At 40.6% G+C, this 18,952-nt stretch overlaps 1 protein-coding gene and 1 long non-coding RNA gene across 2 annotated transcripts in view; one reads left to right on the top strand and one right to left on the bottom strand.

The window, feature by feature from the left end:
- The window catches only part of LOC117510979, a 33,449-nt gene extending 23,496 nt beyond the window's left edge, over positions 1-9,953 (top strand). The window contains exon 3 of the long non-coding RNA XR_004560862.1: positions 9,916-9,953. This is a non-coding gene — a long non-coding RNA (uncharacterized LOC117510979). The remainder of the gene's footprint in view (positions 1-9,915) is intronic.
- Positions 9,954-9,955: 2 nt separating this feature from the next.
- ppil3 (peptidylprolyl isomerase (cyclophilin)-like 3) lies at positions 9,956-17,269 on the bottom strand. The gene is made up of 6 exons (XM_034170911.1): positions 17,129-17,269; positions 16,810-16,884; positions 16,411-16,504; positions 14,269-14,336; positions 14,054-14,172; positions 9,956-10,083 (listed from the first exon to the last, which is right to left on the bottom strand). Exons 1-6 carry the CDS (start codon positions 17,129-17,131, stop codon positions 9,957-9,959), a joined length of 486 nt encoding a protein of 161 aa, XP_034026802.1. The 5' UTR covers positions 17,132-17,269; the 3' UTR covers position 9,956.
- Positions 17,270-18,952: the final 1,683 nt, after the last annotated feature.

Below are 18,952 nucleotides of genomic sequence, written 5' to 3'. Positions count from 1 at the left end.
CTAAGCTCTTTCTTGCACGGTCACTCAGTGGTTAAGAACTGCCTCCTCCAGACAGATTTACCACACAGTACCATACTGTTTGTATTTCTTAATTATTGATGTAAATGAAGTCCAAGACATATTTTCACTGATTTGTACATGTTCAGGTATACACCCATGACTTGTCTACAGAAAACGTGCTGTAAAACCGATAGTTTAAAGGTGTGTATACTTATTTATGGCAACTTGAATTTGTATTTTTTTATTTGATGTCATTTTAAAATTCTGACATGGAAAAGATCAAGGGTTCACAAACTTTCAAACACCACTGTACATATATATTTAGACATTTACAAAGTGATGTTTTGTCAATGACAGCAGAGTACAGCTGAAAGCAACTAATTAATACAAGACCTAACTTTAAGGGTGATTAATGAATATAGGAAAAATTTGCAGTGATCTTGGTGGCAAATGGATCTAGGATTTGTAAATTAAAGAAAATAACCAAAATGCTCTTTTCAAGCTACATGCAACTTCAACCACAGCTGTTCATAATTAGCATCACGTATGTGATGATAGGAGTACAGGCTTGGCATGTACCCTCAAAAATGCAGCGAGTAAAAAGATACGTCTCCCCCTGGAGTTTGTTAACACAGTAACTCAAAACAATAACCGATATGATTTTGTAAAAGAAGTTAAGTTCTTCTGGGTTCTCCCTTTTTGCTCAGATTTCATCACAGTGGATGCGCTTTCTGACATAACACCATATTACATGCAGAACCTTCTGTTTTAGAAGGAATACACTAACCACCACGCTGCCATAAACTCTACCATCTTATAACTCACCAAAATAAAATGGCATTTCATGAAAAAAAACTTTGAATATCTGGTGAACATAGATGCACCACCAGATCAATCAAAACTGCAACTTTGTTTTGCAACAAAATGTACTAAATCACAAAGGTAAACTGTTATGTTCTAGAAATGTGTCATATTTCCACACAACCCAACAGGAAGGACTGTGTATGAATCTTGCTACAGAAAAAAAAAAGTGAGGGAGCTGGCTGAGCAATGTATGGAGTGAATGGGGTCTGTAAGAGAGCGAGCGATTCTCTACAGAAAGTGGCAGCAGTTGGATCCAAAAAAATAACATACAGCAGGGTTCTCCCCAGACAATGGAACAACGGCGTAGCGCCATTATACTGTTACCACAGCGCTGTTATATTTTTTTAATCCGCCGTTTGTGCTAAATGGACTGCTGCCTGCTCTCCCCTCCCCTGCCGGCAGCGGGCAGAGCCACAGTGCTGCAGCTCAGAAAGAGAGCACAGCGTCTCTTAGTGAAAGAACAAAAATTCTGTCAAAGTCTTCCAATGATAAGAGCTCCTTCTGCCTGCGTAGCAAGTGACACGTTAAGGCTTTATTTTACAGATGAAAGTCTTGTTTCCAGTTTGCTCAAATAAGCCACGGTGTGAGAATGACGAGTCTCTCGTTCACTCACAGAGAGAGGAGGAGCCACAGAGAAGAGAGACAGGATGAAAAAGTGTGAACAGAAGCTACAAGCAGTAAAAAAAGCAGCAAAACAATTTTAATCAACAATCATCTTCACCACACAGCCTCAGTGAAACAACAAAATGTGAAAAAAGTGATTCAGAAAGTTTTTCCATCCAGGATTTCATCTTTAAAAGAGCAAATTTACTTCTTAAAGTTTTTTTTTCCCCCATTTTTTTATTATTGTTGTTTATGCACCAATGACACCAGATCAAATAACTCGTATGTGAGAACTTACTTTGCAATTTGATTCTGACAATCAAATCCATACATGTCAACCTATACGGATTGTCTGTAAATTATACGGATTTTTCAGAGTTTCAGTGTCATACGGACGTACAAATAAAGTCTTACGGATATTCAGGGTTTGGTCTGCAGTGGGTCTCTAATCAACCATTTCTGCAGCGTGACTCCACTTTGATGCGTGAACCAAATGAAGCAATGCTTCGATCCACTAGCTCGTTGGTTCTTTGATTTGCTGCTCTTCAGAAACGGCAAGTCCGCTTAACTCCTCTCAAAGCCATTAAAATATCATGAGTCACTTTTGTGTGGCTTAAAGTCATTAAGTGAGACTCTTGTCTTGTTGTAGTCAAGAAGCGAGAATCGTCCTCCGTTCCGTTGTCTGCTGAGACAGAGTCCGGTCGGAATTAATAACTTCAAAACAGACAACCAAGGTACTCCTTGGTTGTCTGCTTCAAACACAAAGTGTACTCTTGCTTGCCTCTACTGGTGGTTGGTTCTCACTGCGGTATTGTATCACTTCCTGTTCCGGAGCACAGCGGTGTTTTGCTATATCTGTTAGCTGTTTAATCTGCACAGTTAGATTGATCTAGTTATCTAGATAACGATTTGTTTCCCCAGTGTAATCTTAACATGCCTTAACTAAAGCACTCCCTCTGCTGAATCACCTCTAAATTATTTACACATTATTCACTTTGCGTGTTTTTAGGAATCCGCTAGCTTAGCGCAGCTACTAGCTCAGCCGATTTAGCATGACGGCTTCTCCTGTCTCTCCCGCACTTTTCTGCTCTGGGTGTGAAATGTTTAGTTATTCCTCTGCCTCCTTTAGCAGTAATGGTACTTGTAATAAGTGTAGCTTATTCGTAGCTTTGGAGGCCAGGCTGGGCGAATTGGACACTCGGCTCCGCACCGTGGAAAATTCTACAGCTAGCCAGGCCCCTGTAGTCGGTGCGGACCAAGGTAGCTTAGCCGCCGTTAGTTCCCCTCTGGCAGATCCCGAGCAGCCGGGAAAGCAGGCCGACTGGGTGACTGTGAGGAGGAAGCGTAGTTCTAAACAGAAGCCTCGTGTACACCGCCAACCCGTTCACATTTCTAACCGGTTTTCCCCACTCGGCGACACACCCGCCGAGGATCAAACTCTGGTTATTGGCGACTCTGTTTTGAGAAATGTAAAGTTAGCGACACCAGCAACCATAGTCAATTGTCTTCCGGGGGCCAGAGCAGGCGACATTGAAGGAAATTTGAAACTGCTGGCTAAGGCTAAGCATAAATTTGGTAAGATTGTAATTCACGTCGGCAGTAATGACACCCGGTTATGCCAATCGGAGGTCACTAAAATTAACATTGAATCGGTGTGTAACTTTGCAAAAACAATGTCGGACTCTGTAGTTTTCTCTGGGCCCCTCCCCAATCGGACCGGGAGTGACATGTTTAGCCGCATGTTCTCCTTGAATTGCTGGCTGTCTGAGTGGTGTCCAAAAAATGAGGTGGGCTTTGTAGATAATTGGCAAAGCTTCGGGGGAAAACCTGGTCTTGTTAGGAGAGACGGCATCCATCCCACTTTGGATGGAGCAGCTCTCATTTCTAGAAATCTGGCCAATTTTCTTAAATCCTCCAAACCGTGACTATCCAGGGTTGGGACCAGGAAGCAGAGTTGTAGTCTTACACACCTCTCTGCAGCTTCTCTCCCCCTGCCATCCCCTCATTACCCCATCCCCGTAGAGACGGTGCCTGCTCCCAGACCACCAATAACCAGTAAAAATCTATTTAAGCATAAAAATTCAAAAAGAAAAAATAATATAGCACCTTCAACTGCACCACAGACTAAAACAGTTAAATGTGGTCTATTAAACATTAGGTCTCTCTCTGCTAAGTCCCTGTTGGTAAATGATATAATAACTGATCTACATATTGATTTATTCTGCCTTACAGAAACCTGGTTACAGCAGGATGAATATGTTAGTTTAAACGAGTCAACACCCCAGAGTCACACTAACTGTCAGAATGCTCGTAGCACGGGCCGAGGCGGAGGATTAGCAGCAATCTTCCATTCCAGCTTATTAATTAATCAAAAACCCAGACAGAGCTTTAATTCATTTGAAAGCTTGACTCTTAGTCTTGTCCATCCAAATTGGAAGTCCCAAAAACCAGTTTTGTTATTATCTATCGTCCACCTGGTCGTTACTGTGAGTTTCTCTGTGAATTTTCAGACCTTTTGTCTGACTTAGTGCTTAGCTCAGATAATTATAGTGGGTGATTTTAACATCCACACAGATGCTGAGAATGACAGCCTCAACACTGCATTTAATCTATTATTAGACTCTGTTGGCTTTGCTCAAAATGTAAATGAGTCCACCCACCACTTTAATCATATCTTGTTCTGACTTATGGTATGGAAATAGAAGACTTAACAGTATTCCCTGAAAACTCCCTTCTGTCTGATCATTTCTTAATAACATTTACATTTACTCTGATGGACTACCCAGCAGTGGGGAATAAGTTTCATTACACTAGAAGTCTTTCAGAAAGCGCTGTAACTAGGTTTAAGGATATGATTCCTTCTTTATGTTCTCTAATGCCATATACCAACACAGTGCAGAGTAGCTACCTAAACTCTGTAAGTGAGATAGAGTATCTCGTCAATAGTTTTACATCCTCATTGAAGACAACTTTGGATGCTGTAGCTCCTCTGAAAAAGAGAGCTTTAAATCAGAAGTGCCTGACTCCGTGGTATAACTCACAAACTCGCAGCTTAAAGCAGATAACCCGTAAGTTGGAGAGGAAATGGCGTCTCACTAATTTAGAAGATCTTCATTTAGCCTGGAAAAAGAGTCTGTTGCTCTATAAGAAAGCCCTCCGTAAAGCTAGGACATCTTTCTACTCATTACTAATTGAAGAAAATAAGAACAACCCCAGGTTTCTTTTCAGCACTGTAGCCAGGCTGACAAAGAGTCAGAGCTCTATTGAGCTGAGTATTCCATTAACTTTAACTAGTAATGACTTCATGACTTTCTTTGCTAACAAAAAAATTACTCATAACCATCCCAAAGACGTATCGTTATCTTTGGCTGCTTTCAGTGATGCCGGTATTTGGTTAGACTCTTTCTCTCAGATTGTTCTGTCTGAGTTATTTTCATTAGTTACTTCATCCAAACCATCAACATGTCTATTAGACCCCATTCCTACCAGGCTGCTCAAGGAAGCTCTACCATTATTTAATGCTTCGATCTTAAATATGATCAATCTATCTTTATTAGTTGGCTATGTACCACAGGCTTTTAAGGTGGCAGTAATTAAACCATTACTTAAAAAGCCATCACTTGACCCAGCTATCTTAGCTAATTATAGGCCAATCTCCAACCTTCCTTTTCTCTCAAAAATTCTTGAAAGGGTAGTTGTAAAACAGCTAACTGATCATCTGCAGAGGAATGGTCTATTTGAAGAGTTTCAGTCAGGTTTTAGAATTCATCATAGTACAGAAACAGCATTAGTGAAGGTTATAAATGATCTTCTTATGGCCTCAGACAGTGGACTCATCTCTGTGTTTGTTCTGTTAGACCTCAGTGCTGCTTTTGATACTGTTGACCATAACATTTTATTACAGAGATTAGAGCATGCCATAGGTATTAAAGGCACTGTGCTGCGGTGGTTTGAATCATATTTGTCTAATAGATTACAATTTGTAAATGGGGAATCTTCTTCACAGACTAAGGTTAATTATGGAGTTCCACAAGGTTCTGTGCTAGGACCAATTTTATTCACTTTATACATGCTTCCCTTAGGCAGTATTATTAGACGGTATTGCTTAAATTTTCATTGTTACGCAGATGATACCCAGCTTTATCTATCCATGAAGCCAGAGGACACACACCAATTAGCTAAACTGCAGGATTGTCTTACAGACATAAAGACATGGATGACCTCTAATTTCCTGCTTTTAAACTCAGATAAAACTGAAGTTATTGTACTTGGCCCCACAAATCTTATACTCAACAAAAATATAAACGCAACACTTTTGGTTTTGCTCCCATTTTGTATGAGATGAACTCAAAGATCTAAAACTTTTTCCACATACATGATATCACCATTTCCCTCAAATATTGTTCACAAACCAGTCTAAATCTGTGATAGTGAGCACTTCTCCTTTGCTGAGATAATCCATCCCACCTCACAGGTGTGCCATATCAGGATGCTGATTAGACACCATGATTAGTGCACAGGTGTGCCTTAGACTGCCCACAATAAAAGGCCACTTTGAAAGGTGCAGTTTTGTTTTATTGTGGGGGGGATACCAGTCAGTATCTGGTGTGACCACCATTTGCCTCATGCAGTGCAACACATCTCCTTCGCATCATCCGTGAACACCTCTCCAACGTGCCAAACGCCAGCGAATGTGAGCGTTTGCCTACGCAAGTCGGTTACGACGACGAACTGGAGTCAGGTCGAGACCCCGATGAGGACGACGAGCATGCAGATGAGCTTCCCTGAGACGGTTTCTGACAATTTGTGCAGAAATTCTTTGGTTATGCAAACCGATTGTTCCAGCAGCTGTCCGAGTGGCTGGTCTCAGACGATCTTGGAGGTGAACATGCTGGATGTGGAGGTCCTGGGCTGGTGTGGTTACACGTGGTCTGCGGTTGTGAGGCTGGCTGGATGTACTGCCAAATTCTCTGAAACGACTTTGGAGACGGCTTATGGTAGAGACATGAACATTCAATACACGAGCAACAGCTCTGGTTGACATCCCTGCTGTCAGCATGCCAACTGCACGCTCCCTCAAATCTTGCGACATCTGTGGCATTGTGCTGTGTGATAAAACTGCACCTTTCAGAGTGGCCTTTTATTGTGGACAGTCTAAGGCACACCTGTGCACTAATCATGGTGTCTAACCAGATCCTTACTCTGGATGGCATTACCCTGACCTCTAGTAATACTGTGAGAAATCTTGGAGACATTTTTGATCAGGATATGTCATTCAAAGCGCATATTAAACAAATATGTAGGACTGTTTTGCATTTACGCAATATCTCTAAAATGAGAAAGGTCTTGTCTCAGAGTGATGCTGAAAAACTAATTCATGCATTTATTTCCTCTAGGCTTGACTATTGTAATTCATCATTATCAGGTTGTCCTAAAAGTTCCCTGAAAAGCCTTCAGTTAATTGAAAATGCTGCAGCTAGAGTACTGACGGGGACTAGAAGGAGAGAGCATATCTCACCCATATTGGCCTCTCTTCATTGGCTTCCTGTTAATTCTAGAATAGAATTTAAAATTCTTCTTCTTACTTATAAGGTTTTGAATAATCAGGTCCCATCTTATCTTAGGGACCTCGTAGTACCATATCATCCCAATAGAGCGCTTCGCTCTCAGACTGCAGGCTTACTTGTAGTTCCTAGGGTTTGTAAGAGTAGAATGGGAGGCAGAGCCTTCAGCTTTCAGGCTCCTATCCTGTGGAACCAGCTCCCAATTCAGATCAGGGAGACAGACACCCTCTCTACTTTTAAGATTAGGCTTAAAACTTTCCTTTTTGCTAAAGCTTATAGTTAGGGCTGGATCAGGTGACCCTGAACCATCCCTTAGTTATGCTGCTATAGACTTAGACTGCTGGGGGGTTCCCATGATGCACTGTTTCTTTCCCTTTTTGCTCTGTATGCACCACTCTGCATTTAATCATTAGTGATCGGTCTCTGCTCCCCTCCACAGCATGTCTTTTTCCTGGTTCTCTCCCTCAGCCCCAACCAGTCCCAGCAGAAGACTGCCCCTCCCTGAGCCTGGTTCTGCTGGAGGTTTCTTCCTGTTAAAAGGGAGTTTTTCCTTCCCACTGTAGCCAAGTGCTTGCTCACAGGGGGTCGTTTTGACCGTTGGGGTTTTACATAATTATTGTATGGCCTTGCCTTACAATATAAAGCGCCTTGGGGCAACTGTTTGTTGTGATTTGGCGCTATATAAAAAAAAAATTGATTGATTGATTGAAAACGAATTGCCGCTTTAAATAAAATGACACCTCTTTTAAAAGTTGTATTACAGACAACAAACTACAATCGACTAAAATGTTTTATTCTTCCCAAAATGAGACGTCCTGCATTCTTTATGAATTAAACTGATGCTGACGTGCAGCACAGCGAGCTGCAAGAGCTCAGCTCAGACGTTAAGGAAAGACATTCATGCCAATAATGTCTGAAAGGAAATGCTTTTGACAAAAACTACAGATTTTGTTTATTCCTATTTATGTCCAGGAATCAAAGATCCCCCACGAAGAGTTTATGTCCAAAGTTTAAGGATCCAGTGACCAATTTCATATTTATTTACTTTATTCAATTTATTTGTCATGATTTTATTAATGTATTTCCATTAGTGACAGACAGTTCTTCTTCCTGTAAAAAATAACTAAATTTGACACATTCAGTTTAATAAAATTCAGCTTGACGCATGAATACTAGATCGCTATTGTTTGAAATTTAACTGTGGAGGAAATACTAACGATCCTGACTTTAATGTCATTGTGGCAACTCATAATTTGTGGACAAAAACCCAGTTATGTGACACCGCTATGTGGTTGTGTGTACTGTAATAAAACTGATTTTGGCGCGATTTGGAGGTTATAAGGATTTTGTGTTGATTTTATGGATTTTCTCACTTGGTTATACAGGTGGATCCTCAAAGGGGTTGACATGTATGCAAATCAGTCCAGGTTTAGCTCTTGTTCAAACAAGACAATTAGGGGTTATATTGTTTTGTTTTTTTTTTAAGTATGCAATCCCACTCAGAAATGTTAAAAAGAAAAAAAAAAAACTAAACTGTCAACATGACAAAAAAACTCTTGCCTGTCTTACTGGATTAAAGGTACAGTGTGTCATTTTTGAAAAAGAGAGCAAATGTTATGTCCATCAAACATAATGCATTTTTAAACTATCCAATGTTATTTATTAACTTAGACATAAACATGCAAAAAAGAGCTTTGATATTACAACATAAGTGTCATTTTTTTGTCTGTTATTCTTGCTTTCAATGCATCTAAACCCAGTCATAATGACTCAAAACGCGCCACCTCGGGTTATAATTGCCAAAAGGAGAGCTATACTAAAAATTTCTGGGGAGAACCCTGATACATATCCACACAGCCTTGTGGGGGCAGGGGTAGTGGCCAAGTGGTTAGTGTGCTTGGTGTCCGCTACAAACCCCACCCCTGCCACTGTAATGTGGAGTTCCATCTGGAAGGGCATCTGTTGTAAAACTTGTGCCAAATAATCCTAACTGAAGGGAGAAAGAAAAGAAAAAAAACACAGAAGCCGAAGCATCTTACTTGCACAGCCCTGTGGGAAGGATTCTGCACGAATGTAGTTGAAGTAGACACTTCTTCCTTCTCTCAACATATGTGGTTCTGAACTTGCATGCAGACTGAGTTACTTTCATGTCAAAACCTAGGTCGGCCAATGATGCATGTTTGAGCAATCAAACCTACTAGAGCTGTAGCCGAGTAGTACATAATGAATAAACTATCAGAGAACAGACTGTCAAGTTTTAAAGCAATTAATTCCAAATCTGATGAACAGTATCAGAATTATGGCATTTTTTTGTGGGTAGAGCCTCATTTCTAAAGAGCCCAAAGTAACTGAACAATTAAATGCAGTATTTCATTTCCAGATATCATTACATCATTGACAAATCAACAAATAAGTACAATTAGATGTGAAGTGATTTGAAAATGCTTCCGAGTGTCATAGTAATGATGAAGACTGACGTCACTGCTCACCTGAACCACAACCTCTGTCAGTTCTTCACTAAACCACAGGAATAGACCACCCCAAAAAAAAAAAAAAAAAAAAAAAATCCAAATCACAACACACAAAAAGTCTTCTTTTAAATGAGTTGTGTGTGTTTTGGACAATTGCTAAAAGTACAGTAACATGTATGTGACATGTATACACAGTGAGTTACAGCAGGAAATGTGGTTCATATGTCTCTTACAAATTCACCATCACAAAAACTCTTAAAAACCTATCGAGTAAAGTTGGCCCATGTACTTGTCATGTCTGTTTGCCAAATCTAGCACTAGCTTTTAAATGGCAATTTTAACAAAGACTGACCACCTTAGCAAGGTATTATTGTGTATCAACCATGTCAGTGGGCTTACTGGAAACACTGCAGTCTATGGCAGTGTTAATGGACACTTATGGAAAGCTTATTGTCTATCCAGCAAAAGGGTTTGCATGAACTGTCACATCCTTTATCCGGGTCTCAGTCAATGGTCGAAATGTCTTTTCGTTGACAGGCAGCTTCTCCAGTTCATCCAGGGTTTCCAGGCCATCAATAATCCTACATGGTGAAGATAGTGAAACACACAACATTCGATGCATGAGACACATTCAGAAAACAAGATTACATTAAAAAAAACAAAGCTTTGGACTCACAAAATTGATCCAACCAGTTTTCCTGAATGTCAAAGAGCTGTATGTTGATGCAGTTTCACAAACTAGGCCTTTTTGCTATAGAAACACCATGTAAAATGAGTGCAGAGCTGGGTGCAAAGGGAATGGAGTTATAGAGTTAGCCTTCATTAGCCAAGAAAAGCTTGTTCATCAAGCTTAAATTCAACCAGAGGGTTACCTGGCACAGCATACAACACTGTAATGAACGCAGAGGTGAGAGGGTGCCAGATGAGGAACTAGATCAATACTCAAACTGCAGTCACAACTGGATCAACATGCAAGTGTTTACCAACGTGCTCAGCAATGCATACAAGTTTTTTTGTTTGAGCCACAGATATGGGCCACTGTTGAAGACTGAATGGTCCCCCCTGCCTTCACTGCACATGTATCATTTCGGAGCATCAGCAGCGATTCACAGATTATTGCCTCATTTCTACTTAAAACTGACTTTACAATAATTTAATAGGTTTTACTTTGTCATCTGATGGTTAATAATCACATTATTCCGTTTGATCTCTTTGGGTGTAGAGAGACGTGCTGCTGTTGCGCTCTGATCACTCCCCCTTCTTTTATTATGAAATAATACTGAATTTATGTGGAAATGATTTTTGTACAAAAGCTTCAGATATCTGTCGCTGAGATAGTTGATGACTGGAGTGCAGTTTGAAGCACAAACGAGGCGATAATCAGTGAATTGCTGACGACGCTCCGAAATGATTCATACGTACAAAAGGCAGGGGGAGTGATTTTTAGGGGAGCCCATTCGGTCAGCGACGCCGCACCTGTAAATTCCTTAATAAATGCAAACACAGAGACCTGTCACCCAGAGTACTTTTTTTAATTAGTCATTGTTCAGTCTTTCATTAACTCATATTTTTCTGTCATGCACTTTGATGCAAACTGAATGAGCTTTGTTTTTGTTAAGTTCGGAGTGTGTGATTAGTGTTTGCAATGTGGTTTTTTTTTTTTTTTTTTTTGCATTGAAGGGCAGGTGGTTACGCATATCAAAGATGTGGAATCAGCAGCTGCCATTTTTATTTCAAACCATATTTAAAGACCAGACCCCCTATGAAAGCTAAGTCCCTCATCATTGTAAAAATACAGTACAAACCAAATTTAGAACATTTTTCCATTAGTTATTAGTTTAATTTCATTAATTTGTTTAATTTAGTTTTATGGACCTACGATGCAATATTGCTCATTTGTATGTGCAGCATGTACACATGACTGCAAGCAACTGAAAATGTTTTGACTGAACATTTTCTGTGAGTTGATGGCCTGTGCAGTCAAGCTGCACAGCACGACCGCCGCAGGTACAAGGCCCCCTAGGGGGGCCCAGGGGTGGGGCATATAGTTCTTGATTTTGGGTTGGCAAGGTTAGACCTTACTTGTGTGAAGTGCCTTGAGGCTGATTTGGTGCTATATAAACTAAATAAATTGAAATGGACCAAGTTTGCACACTGCAGCAGGGATTTTGGTCCACTCCTCCATGCAGATCTTCTCCAGATCTTGCAGGTTTGGAGTTTCAGCTCCCTCCAAAGATTTTCTATTGAGTTCAGGTCTGGAGACTGGCCAGGCCACTCCAGGACCTTGAAATGCTTCTTATGGAGCCCCTCCTTAGTTGCCCTGGCTGTGTGTTTAGGGTCATTGTCATGCTGGAAGACCCAGCCATGACCCATCTTCAATGCTCTTACTGAGGGAAAGAGGTTGTTTGCCAAAATCTCACAATACATGACCCCATGCATCCTCCCTTCAATACGGTGCAGTCATCCCGTCCTCTTTGCAGAAGAGCACCCCCAGAGTATGATGTTTCCACCCCCATGCTTCATGGTTCGGATGGTTTTATTGGGGTTGTTCTCTTCCTCCAAACACGGCGAGTGGTGCCGATAACAAAAAGTTCTATTTTGGTCTCATCTGACCACATGACCTTCTCCCACACCTCTTCTGGACCATCCAAATGGTTACTGGTGAACTTCAAACAGGCCTGGACATGTGCTGGCTTGAGCAGGGGGACCTTCCTGCCATGCAGGATTTTAAACCATGACAGCATCATGTGTTACTAATGTAATCTTTGTGACTGTGGCCCCAGCTCTCTTCAGGTCATTGATCAGGTGTTCCCGTGTAGTTCTGGGCTTTCTCAGAATCATCCTTAACTCACAAGGCAAGATCTTGTATGGAGCACCAGACTGAGGAAGATTGACAGTTGTCTTGCATTTCTTCCACTTTCTAATAATTACGCCAACAGCTGCTTCCTTCTCACTAAGCTGCTTGCCTGTTGTCCTGTAGCCCATTCCAGCCTTGTGCAGGTCTACAATTTTGTCCCTGGTGTTTTGAGACAGCTCTTTGATCTTGGCCATGGTGGACAGGTTGGAGTGTGATTGATTGAGTGTGTAGACAGGTGTCTTTTATACAGGTAACGAATTCAAACAGATTCAATTAATACAAGTAAAGAGTGCAGAATAGGAGGGCTTCTTAAAGAGAAACTAACAGGTCTGTGAAAGCCACAATTCTTGCTGGTTGGTAGGTGATCAAATACATATTTCATGCAATAAAATGCATGTGGCTCCATTTTTAACGTTAACAGCTACATTCCATTCAAGTACGCAGGGACGTTTTCCTCAAAGTTACGTAAACGTTTTCGGAAACGCTCGGAAATGTTATGATTTCGGTGCAACATATCCTTTAAAACACAGAAGAATGGAAATAATGCACGCCGCTATCCAGCACCAAAATGTCAAAAAATTAAAGTATGTCACGGTACCTCAAGAATTTTGATTTCCATTTTGACGTTTTCTTCATAAAAGCCTCCCTGTTCCCTGTTCCACAGGGAACAGGGAGGCTGTTCCCAGGGGCTGCAGCATTGCTGTTAGCCCCCGAGCTGGCTGATCCTGCGGCAGACAGTGTCGATCGAGTTGGCTGTTCACCAGTCTCTGTGCCAGAGTGCCCCCTCTCCAGACAGACCGGTGATCGCAGCACTCCACATGGGTTGTGGTCACCGCCAAAACAAAAAAATGCACAGATCGTCCTCTGATCATTGGGCTTCGTGTGACACTTGCGTTTTATCATGGTTTGTGTTGACTGGATGTAAACAAGATAAAATAAAAGAGCTGAAGGTGTTTATGTGAAATTTCACTGCAAAAATGGGTTTGCACACGGTCAGATTCCCACCAAGTCTCACGCTAAAACATCGCGAGATGACGCTCCAAAACAAATTTCCCTGAGGGGACAATAAAGTGTATCGTATCGTACTCAGCAGTCTGGCGCCATTACTCCATTGTCTGGGGAGAACTCTGCAGTTTTGCAGCCCTGAATACACCAACTGAGGTTGTTGCACACTTTCAATTGGGTGTTTCAGCATTTCCAATAATGCCCCTGGCGGCCGCCTGCGCTTCCCAGAATGCACCGTGGTGCCAGCAAAGTTCCGCTGTCTCACAGCGCATGTAAACATTGGCAAAGCAAGGATGTGGATGGCATTAATTTAGCAAGTTCAGGGGCATTATGATGATTATACACTCTCCCAAGTTGAGAGGGTTATCTAGAGGAGGTGTGGAACCTGTGATGGACTTCTGCTGTGCCCCAATGTTGTCTTACTGCCCATACTTAACGAGATGTGTTTATTATATGAGTGCTGATTTCCTGACACCGGAACTCTGCTGAAACCAACCTCTCGCGTGAGTCACGGACTGGCAGACGGCGTGAGATTCACAACTGCGAAACACAGAATACAAGAAACAGACTGTGCTGGAATTTCGACCAGGTTTTTGGTAGTCCAAGGCGCAAATGCTTTCTGCCGATGAACAATATTAACGTCCCAACTCTACATCTGACGACAGCTCAGTTTTAGACACAACACGTACTTTCCAAACACTGTGTACTTCATGTCCAGGTGGGGCTGTTTGGCATACGTGAAGAAAAACTGTGAGCCGTTTGTGTTGGGGCCCGTGTTTGCCATTGAGACCACGCCTCTTACATTATGCTGGAAGGAAAAAAGAAGAAGAAAAAAAGAAGAATTAGTTCTGATTCTTAATTACATTTTATGCAAACACCAACCAAAAAACAAGGAGGGACTCACTTTTAAATGTTCGCTGAACTCATCCTCAAATTTGCGACCCCATATACTTGTTCCCCCTTTCCCTGTGCCTTGATGGATTCAAAGGAGGAAAAAAAGAACAACATCCATTTCAATGCAGCTGCAGCAAACAAAGAGTTTCATAACTAATTAAACTATGGTTTTAGAATTATTCAATGAACTGTTTAACCTGCAAATGTTACAATATATAAACTAGAGATGTGTAAGCAAGTTTGCAAACTGATGCTCCCCTCCCAATTTAGTTGCTTACTTGTAATATGTATCAGTGATAGTAAAACTTTTGAATTTAAATTAGAAAACTGGTCTGTTTATATATGTAATTGACAAATATGATGTATTAAAAAAACCCAACAACAAAATCCAATTATTTCCTCTTGAAGACACTGGACCAGAATTATTTTCCTTCATGCAAATCATCATATCATGGGCTACCCTTGCGTGAAGTTTCACTGAAATCTGTAAGTCAGCTAAGGAGTGGAACTTATGTCAATATCATTTGATGCAGCAAATGAACACAAAATTCTAATTATCTTCCTTTCAACACATCAGACTGGAATTACTTTCCTTCACGCAGATATTCATCTGGCATGCTACCACTTTGTGAGATTTCATTAAAAAGGAGGAGTTGCCCTCACAACATTTATGGACAGAAGGACAATGTGATTCCTAATCCAACAACCTTTTTTCAGGGACTGTAATTGCATTAACACAAAACATTCCTGCTTCATTAATAAGTAAGCCCTGTACAGGCCTGAAGCCCATCAGAATTGAAAGAGGGCCTATGACTTCCCCTAGAAAGGACACTAGTCCATCATAGGTTACTCTACCTCTCAAGGCTGGTACCCATGTACAGCTGAGTGGACTGGGACAACACAGTCTTCTTCAAGGGCATGGATAGGTAGCCTAAAGCCACTCCTTTGATATCTTGGCTGTGTGCTTAGGGTCACTGTCCTGCTGAAAGATGAAACTTCACCCCAGTCTGACTTCAGGAGCACTCTGGAGCAGGTTTTCATGCAGGATGTCTTTGTGCATTGCTGCCTTCATCTTTCCCTCAATCCTGACTAGTCTCCCAGTTTCTGTCACTGAAAAACATCCCCAGAATATGATGCTGCCACCACCATACTTCACTGTAGGGATGGTGCCTGGTTTCCTCCAAACATGACACTTGGCATTCATGCTAAACAGTTCGACGTTTATCTCATCAGACCAGAGAATTTTGTTTCTTATGGTCTGATAATCCTTCAGGTGCTTTTTGGCAAACTCCAGGCGGGCTGCCATGTGCCTTTTACTAAGAAGTGACTTCCGTCTGGCCACTTTACCATACAGGCCTAATTTGTGGATTGCTGCAGAGATGGTTGCCCTTCTGGAAGGTTCTCCTCTCTCCAGAGGAATGTCGGAGCTCTGACAGAGTCAACATTGGGTCCTTGGTCACCTCCTTGACTAAGGCCCTTCACCCCCGATCGCTCAGCCAGCTGGCTGCCCATCCTAGAGCTTTCATTAACGGACAATGGAGGGCACTATGCTCATTGGGACCTTCAAAGCAGCAGAAATGTTTCTGTACTCTTCCCCAGATTTGTACCTCGAGACAATCCTGTCTCGGAGGTCTACAGACAATTCCTTTGACTTCATGCTTGGTTTGTGCTATGACATGCACTGTCAACTGCAGGACCTTATATGTAAACAGGTGTGTGCCTTTCCAAATCATGTACAATCAACTGAATTTACCCCAGCTGGATCCAATTAAGCTGTAGAAACATCTCAAAGATGATCAGTGGAAACACAGTGCACCTGAGCTCAATTCTGAGCATCATGGCAAAGACTGTGAATACTTATGTACATGTGATTTCCTAGTTTTTTTATTTTTATAAATTTGCAAACAGCTAAAAAAAAAAAAAAAAAAAACTACAACAACAACAAAAAACCCTTTTCTCACATCATCATTATGGGGTATTGTGTGTAAAGTTTTGAGGGAAAAATGAATTTAATCAATTTTGGAATATGGCTGTAACATCAAAAAATCTGGAAAAAGTGCAGCAGTGTGAATACTTTCTGGCTGCACTGTGTGCGTGTGTGTGTGGTTACTGGATTGTTTTGTTGTTATATTATTGTTATTTGGCATCAAACCTGTTGGGTCTCCAGTTTGAACCATGAAGCCTTTAATGTTTCGGTGGAAGAGACAACCACGGTAGAACCCACTGGCACACAGGGCAAGAAAATTCTGTAAATAAATTAAACAATGTTAGGATATGCGATAATTTTAAGGAACCTTTCAAAAATTATAAGAAGTTTAGAAGTATAAATGCACAAACTACAGGGAAATTGTCTCACAGCATCATATTAAGACAGTGTGTTTATCTCAGTCATCCAGTACGTTTATTTCTCAGCCACTGGACTTCGAGTTGATTTTAAGATGTTTTATTACTCGTCCAAGTGATGTCTAAATGTCTTTAAAAGATCGACAAGAAGAAGTCCAGTTGCAACTTTGATAAACGTCGACATCTGTTTGCAGTAAAGACAAGTTACCTCACAGGTTTTCGGTGTGCGCTCACAGAACAACTCGATTTTAACGTCTCCCAGATCGGTGTGAAGCGTAACAGCCTAAAATGTACAAATTTAAATCAAGTTAAGAGCCAGGAGTCTTACATCTCGCTACCTAGCTTAGCTTATCGCCAAGGCAACTAATAAGCGCGTCACAAAAGAACCTCGCCAAAAGGTTATTGTGTAACGTAAATACATTAAATGATTAAAAAAAATAGCCAATAATTTCCCGAATAGTTTTTTCCTCAGTCTTCTTCTTAGTTTTCTCAATGTATACGGTGTATAATTAATAATGTTAACTTACCATTTCAAACGTTGCCTCCGTGGGTGTATCATGAAACAGTTCCGTGTCGGTACTGTGGCTTAGAGCTCTATGGTTCCACAATTTTGGTTTTACTGGAACAAAGTGAAACTGACATTTTTAAGTCTCATTATTCTTTTCATGTGTGACATCCGCACCAAAAGGAAGCTCTGATTTCGAATGAACTCGTTATAAACTGTTCGCTGGGTGTGCAACCGTTTTGGTGTTACGGGGAATTCCGTCAGCCGTGTAATTCTGTGACAGGAGTAGACAGAACGGCATTTCTGCTGTCACAGTAAAAAGTTTCTTTTTTTGTTGTTCTTTTTTTCTTCAGTCTGGGCTCTGAAATAGTCAACAGTTATTTTATTGTTTCAATCATCGAAATTATGGAAAAAGCTTTTGATTCTGTGCCTTTTACTAGATGATCATACAAGCTGTATAAACCAGGACTAATCGGAATTAAACTTGTAGATCGAGGATTTCCTCACAGGTAGAAAGGAGACTGTCTGTATAAACAGTACAAGTTCGTCATATCTCAGTGTTACTAGTGGTGTCCCTCAGGGGTCTCTTTTAGGACCTGTTATTTTTTAGCATTTATAAATAATTTACCTGCAGTTGTAACCACTAAATGTAAAATTTTTGCAGACAATACCAAACTTTAGCATCCTATTCTTTCTCTGGTTGATCATAGCAATGTACAAAATGATACTGATAAACTTTTAGAATGGTCAGATGAATGGGTATTAGTCTTCAAGTGCAAAGTTATGCACGTAGGTAGCAAAAATCCATGTTATCAATACAATATGAATAGAAATGTAACTGCCACTGTAAGTGAGGAAAAGGATTTGAGTGTACTTGTAAATGATAAGTTAAATTTTTCAAAATATATATGTAATGTTGCAGCCAAAGCAAATAGAGTTTTAGGTATGATCAAGAGAACTTGTATTCACATCTCAAAGGAGTCTTTTTGATTTTGTATAAAACCTATGTCAGACCTCAGAGTATTCTGTCCAGGCTTGGTCACCTCATCTGCAGAGGGACAAAAATGTTTTAGAGAAAGTCCAGAGGAGGGCGACAAAAACTGGACCTGAGTTTTCTAATTTACCATATAAGGAACGTTTGAAGCATTTAAAACTTACCACCCTAGAAAATAGAAGAGTAACGGGGTGACGTGATTGAAATGTATAAAATTGTTCATGGTTTTGAAAATGTCAGGTCAGATACCTTTTTTCAAAATAGAGTTTACTGGGGCTTAAGAGGCCACTCTTTCATGTTTGATGTACAAAGATGTAAATATGACATAAGAAAGTACTTTTTTCAAATATAATAGTAACCTTGTGGACGTGTGCCCTATCATGTGGTTAATGTGGTTAAGTGTCAATACTTTTAAGAAATATTACGATGACTTTTATGTTTAACACTTACGATGTGTACTTTATTGTACCTCTGTACATGTTTTTATTTTCACGCAGTAAATGAATTATGAATTATTATTATGGGCACCACTCATTTAATTTAATTTCAAGTACATCAGAAGATCTATCCTGTAGAATAAATGCAGCAGAAATAATTTTCTATCATCTGAATATTTAATGAAGTGTTCAAAATTATTGATCAACAACAATTTAAATAGTGAAATAAAAAATAGATATATTTTTGGCAGTGGCTTTTTCAATAATACGAGTGAAGCGCCGCGCAGCGGTGTGAAGCTCGCTCTATGGTAGACGAATGCACAAACAGGAAATGGCACAAAAAATTTGCCCAGTGGGGAAACAGCCACAAACCGGACAACATTGTCGTAAAAAGCCACAAACCGATTGTAGACAA

The sequence above is a fragment of the Thalassophryne amazonica genome, chromosome 5, assembly GCF_902500255.1.
Source record: "Thalassophryne amazonica chromosome 5, fThaAma1.1, whole genome shotgun sequence".
NCBI lineage: Eukaryota > Metazoa > Chordata > Actinopteri > Batrachoidiformes > Batrachoididae > Thalassophryne > Thalassophryne amazonica.
This window is presented reverse-complemented; position numbering and strand designations above follow the sequence as displayed.

What these genes read in the sequence shown, in the direction of transcription:
- ppil3 (XM_034170911.1), bottom strand. An exon ending in AGTTCAGCGAACATTTAAAA is followed by an intron (nt 14,173 to 14,268) that starts GTGAGTCCCTCC and finishes TTTTCCTTCCAG; the next exon opens with CATAATGTAAGAGGCGTGGT. An exon ending in AAGTACACAGTGTTTGGAAA is followed by an intron (nt 10,084 to 14,053) that starts GTACGTGTTGTG and finishes TTCACCATGTAG; the next exon opens with GATTATTGATGGCCTGGAAA.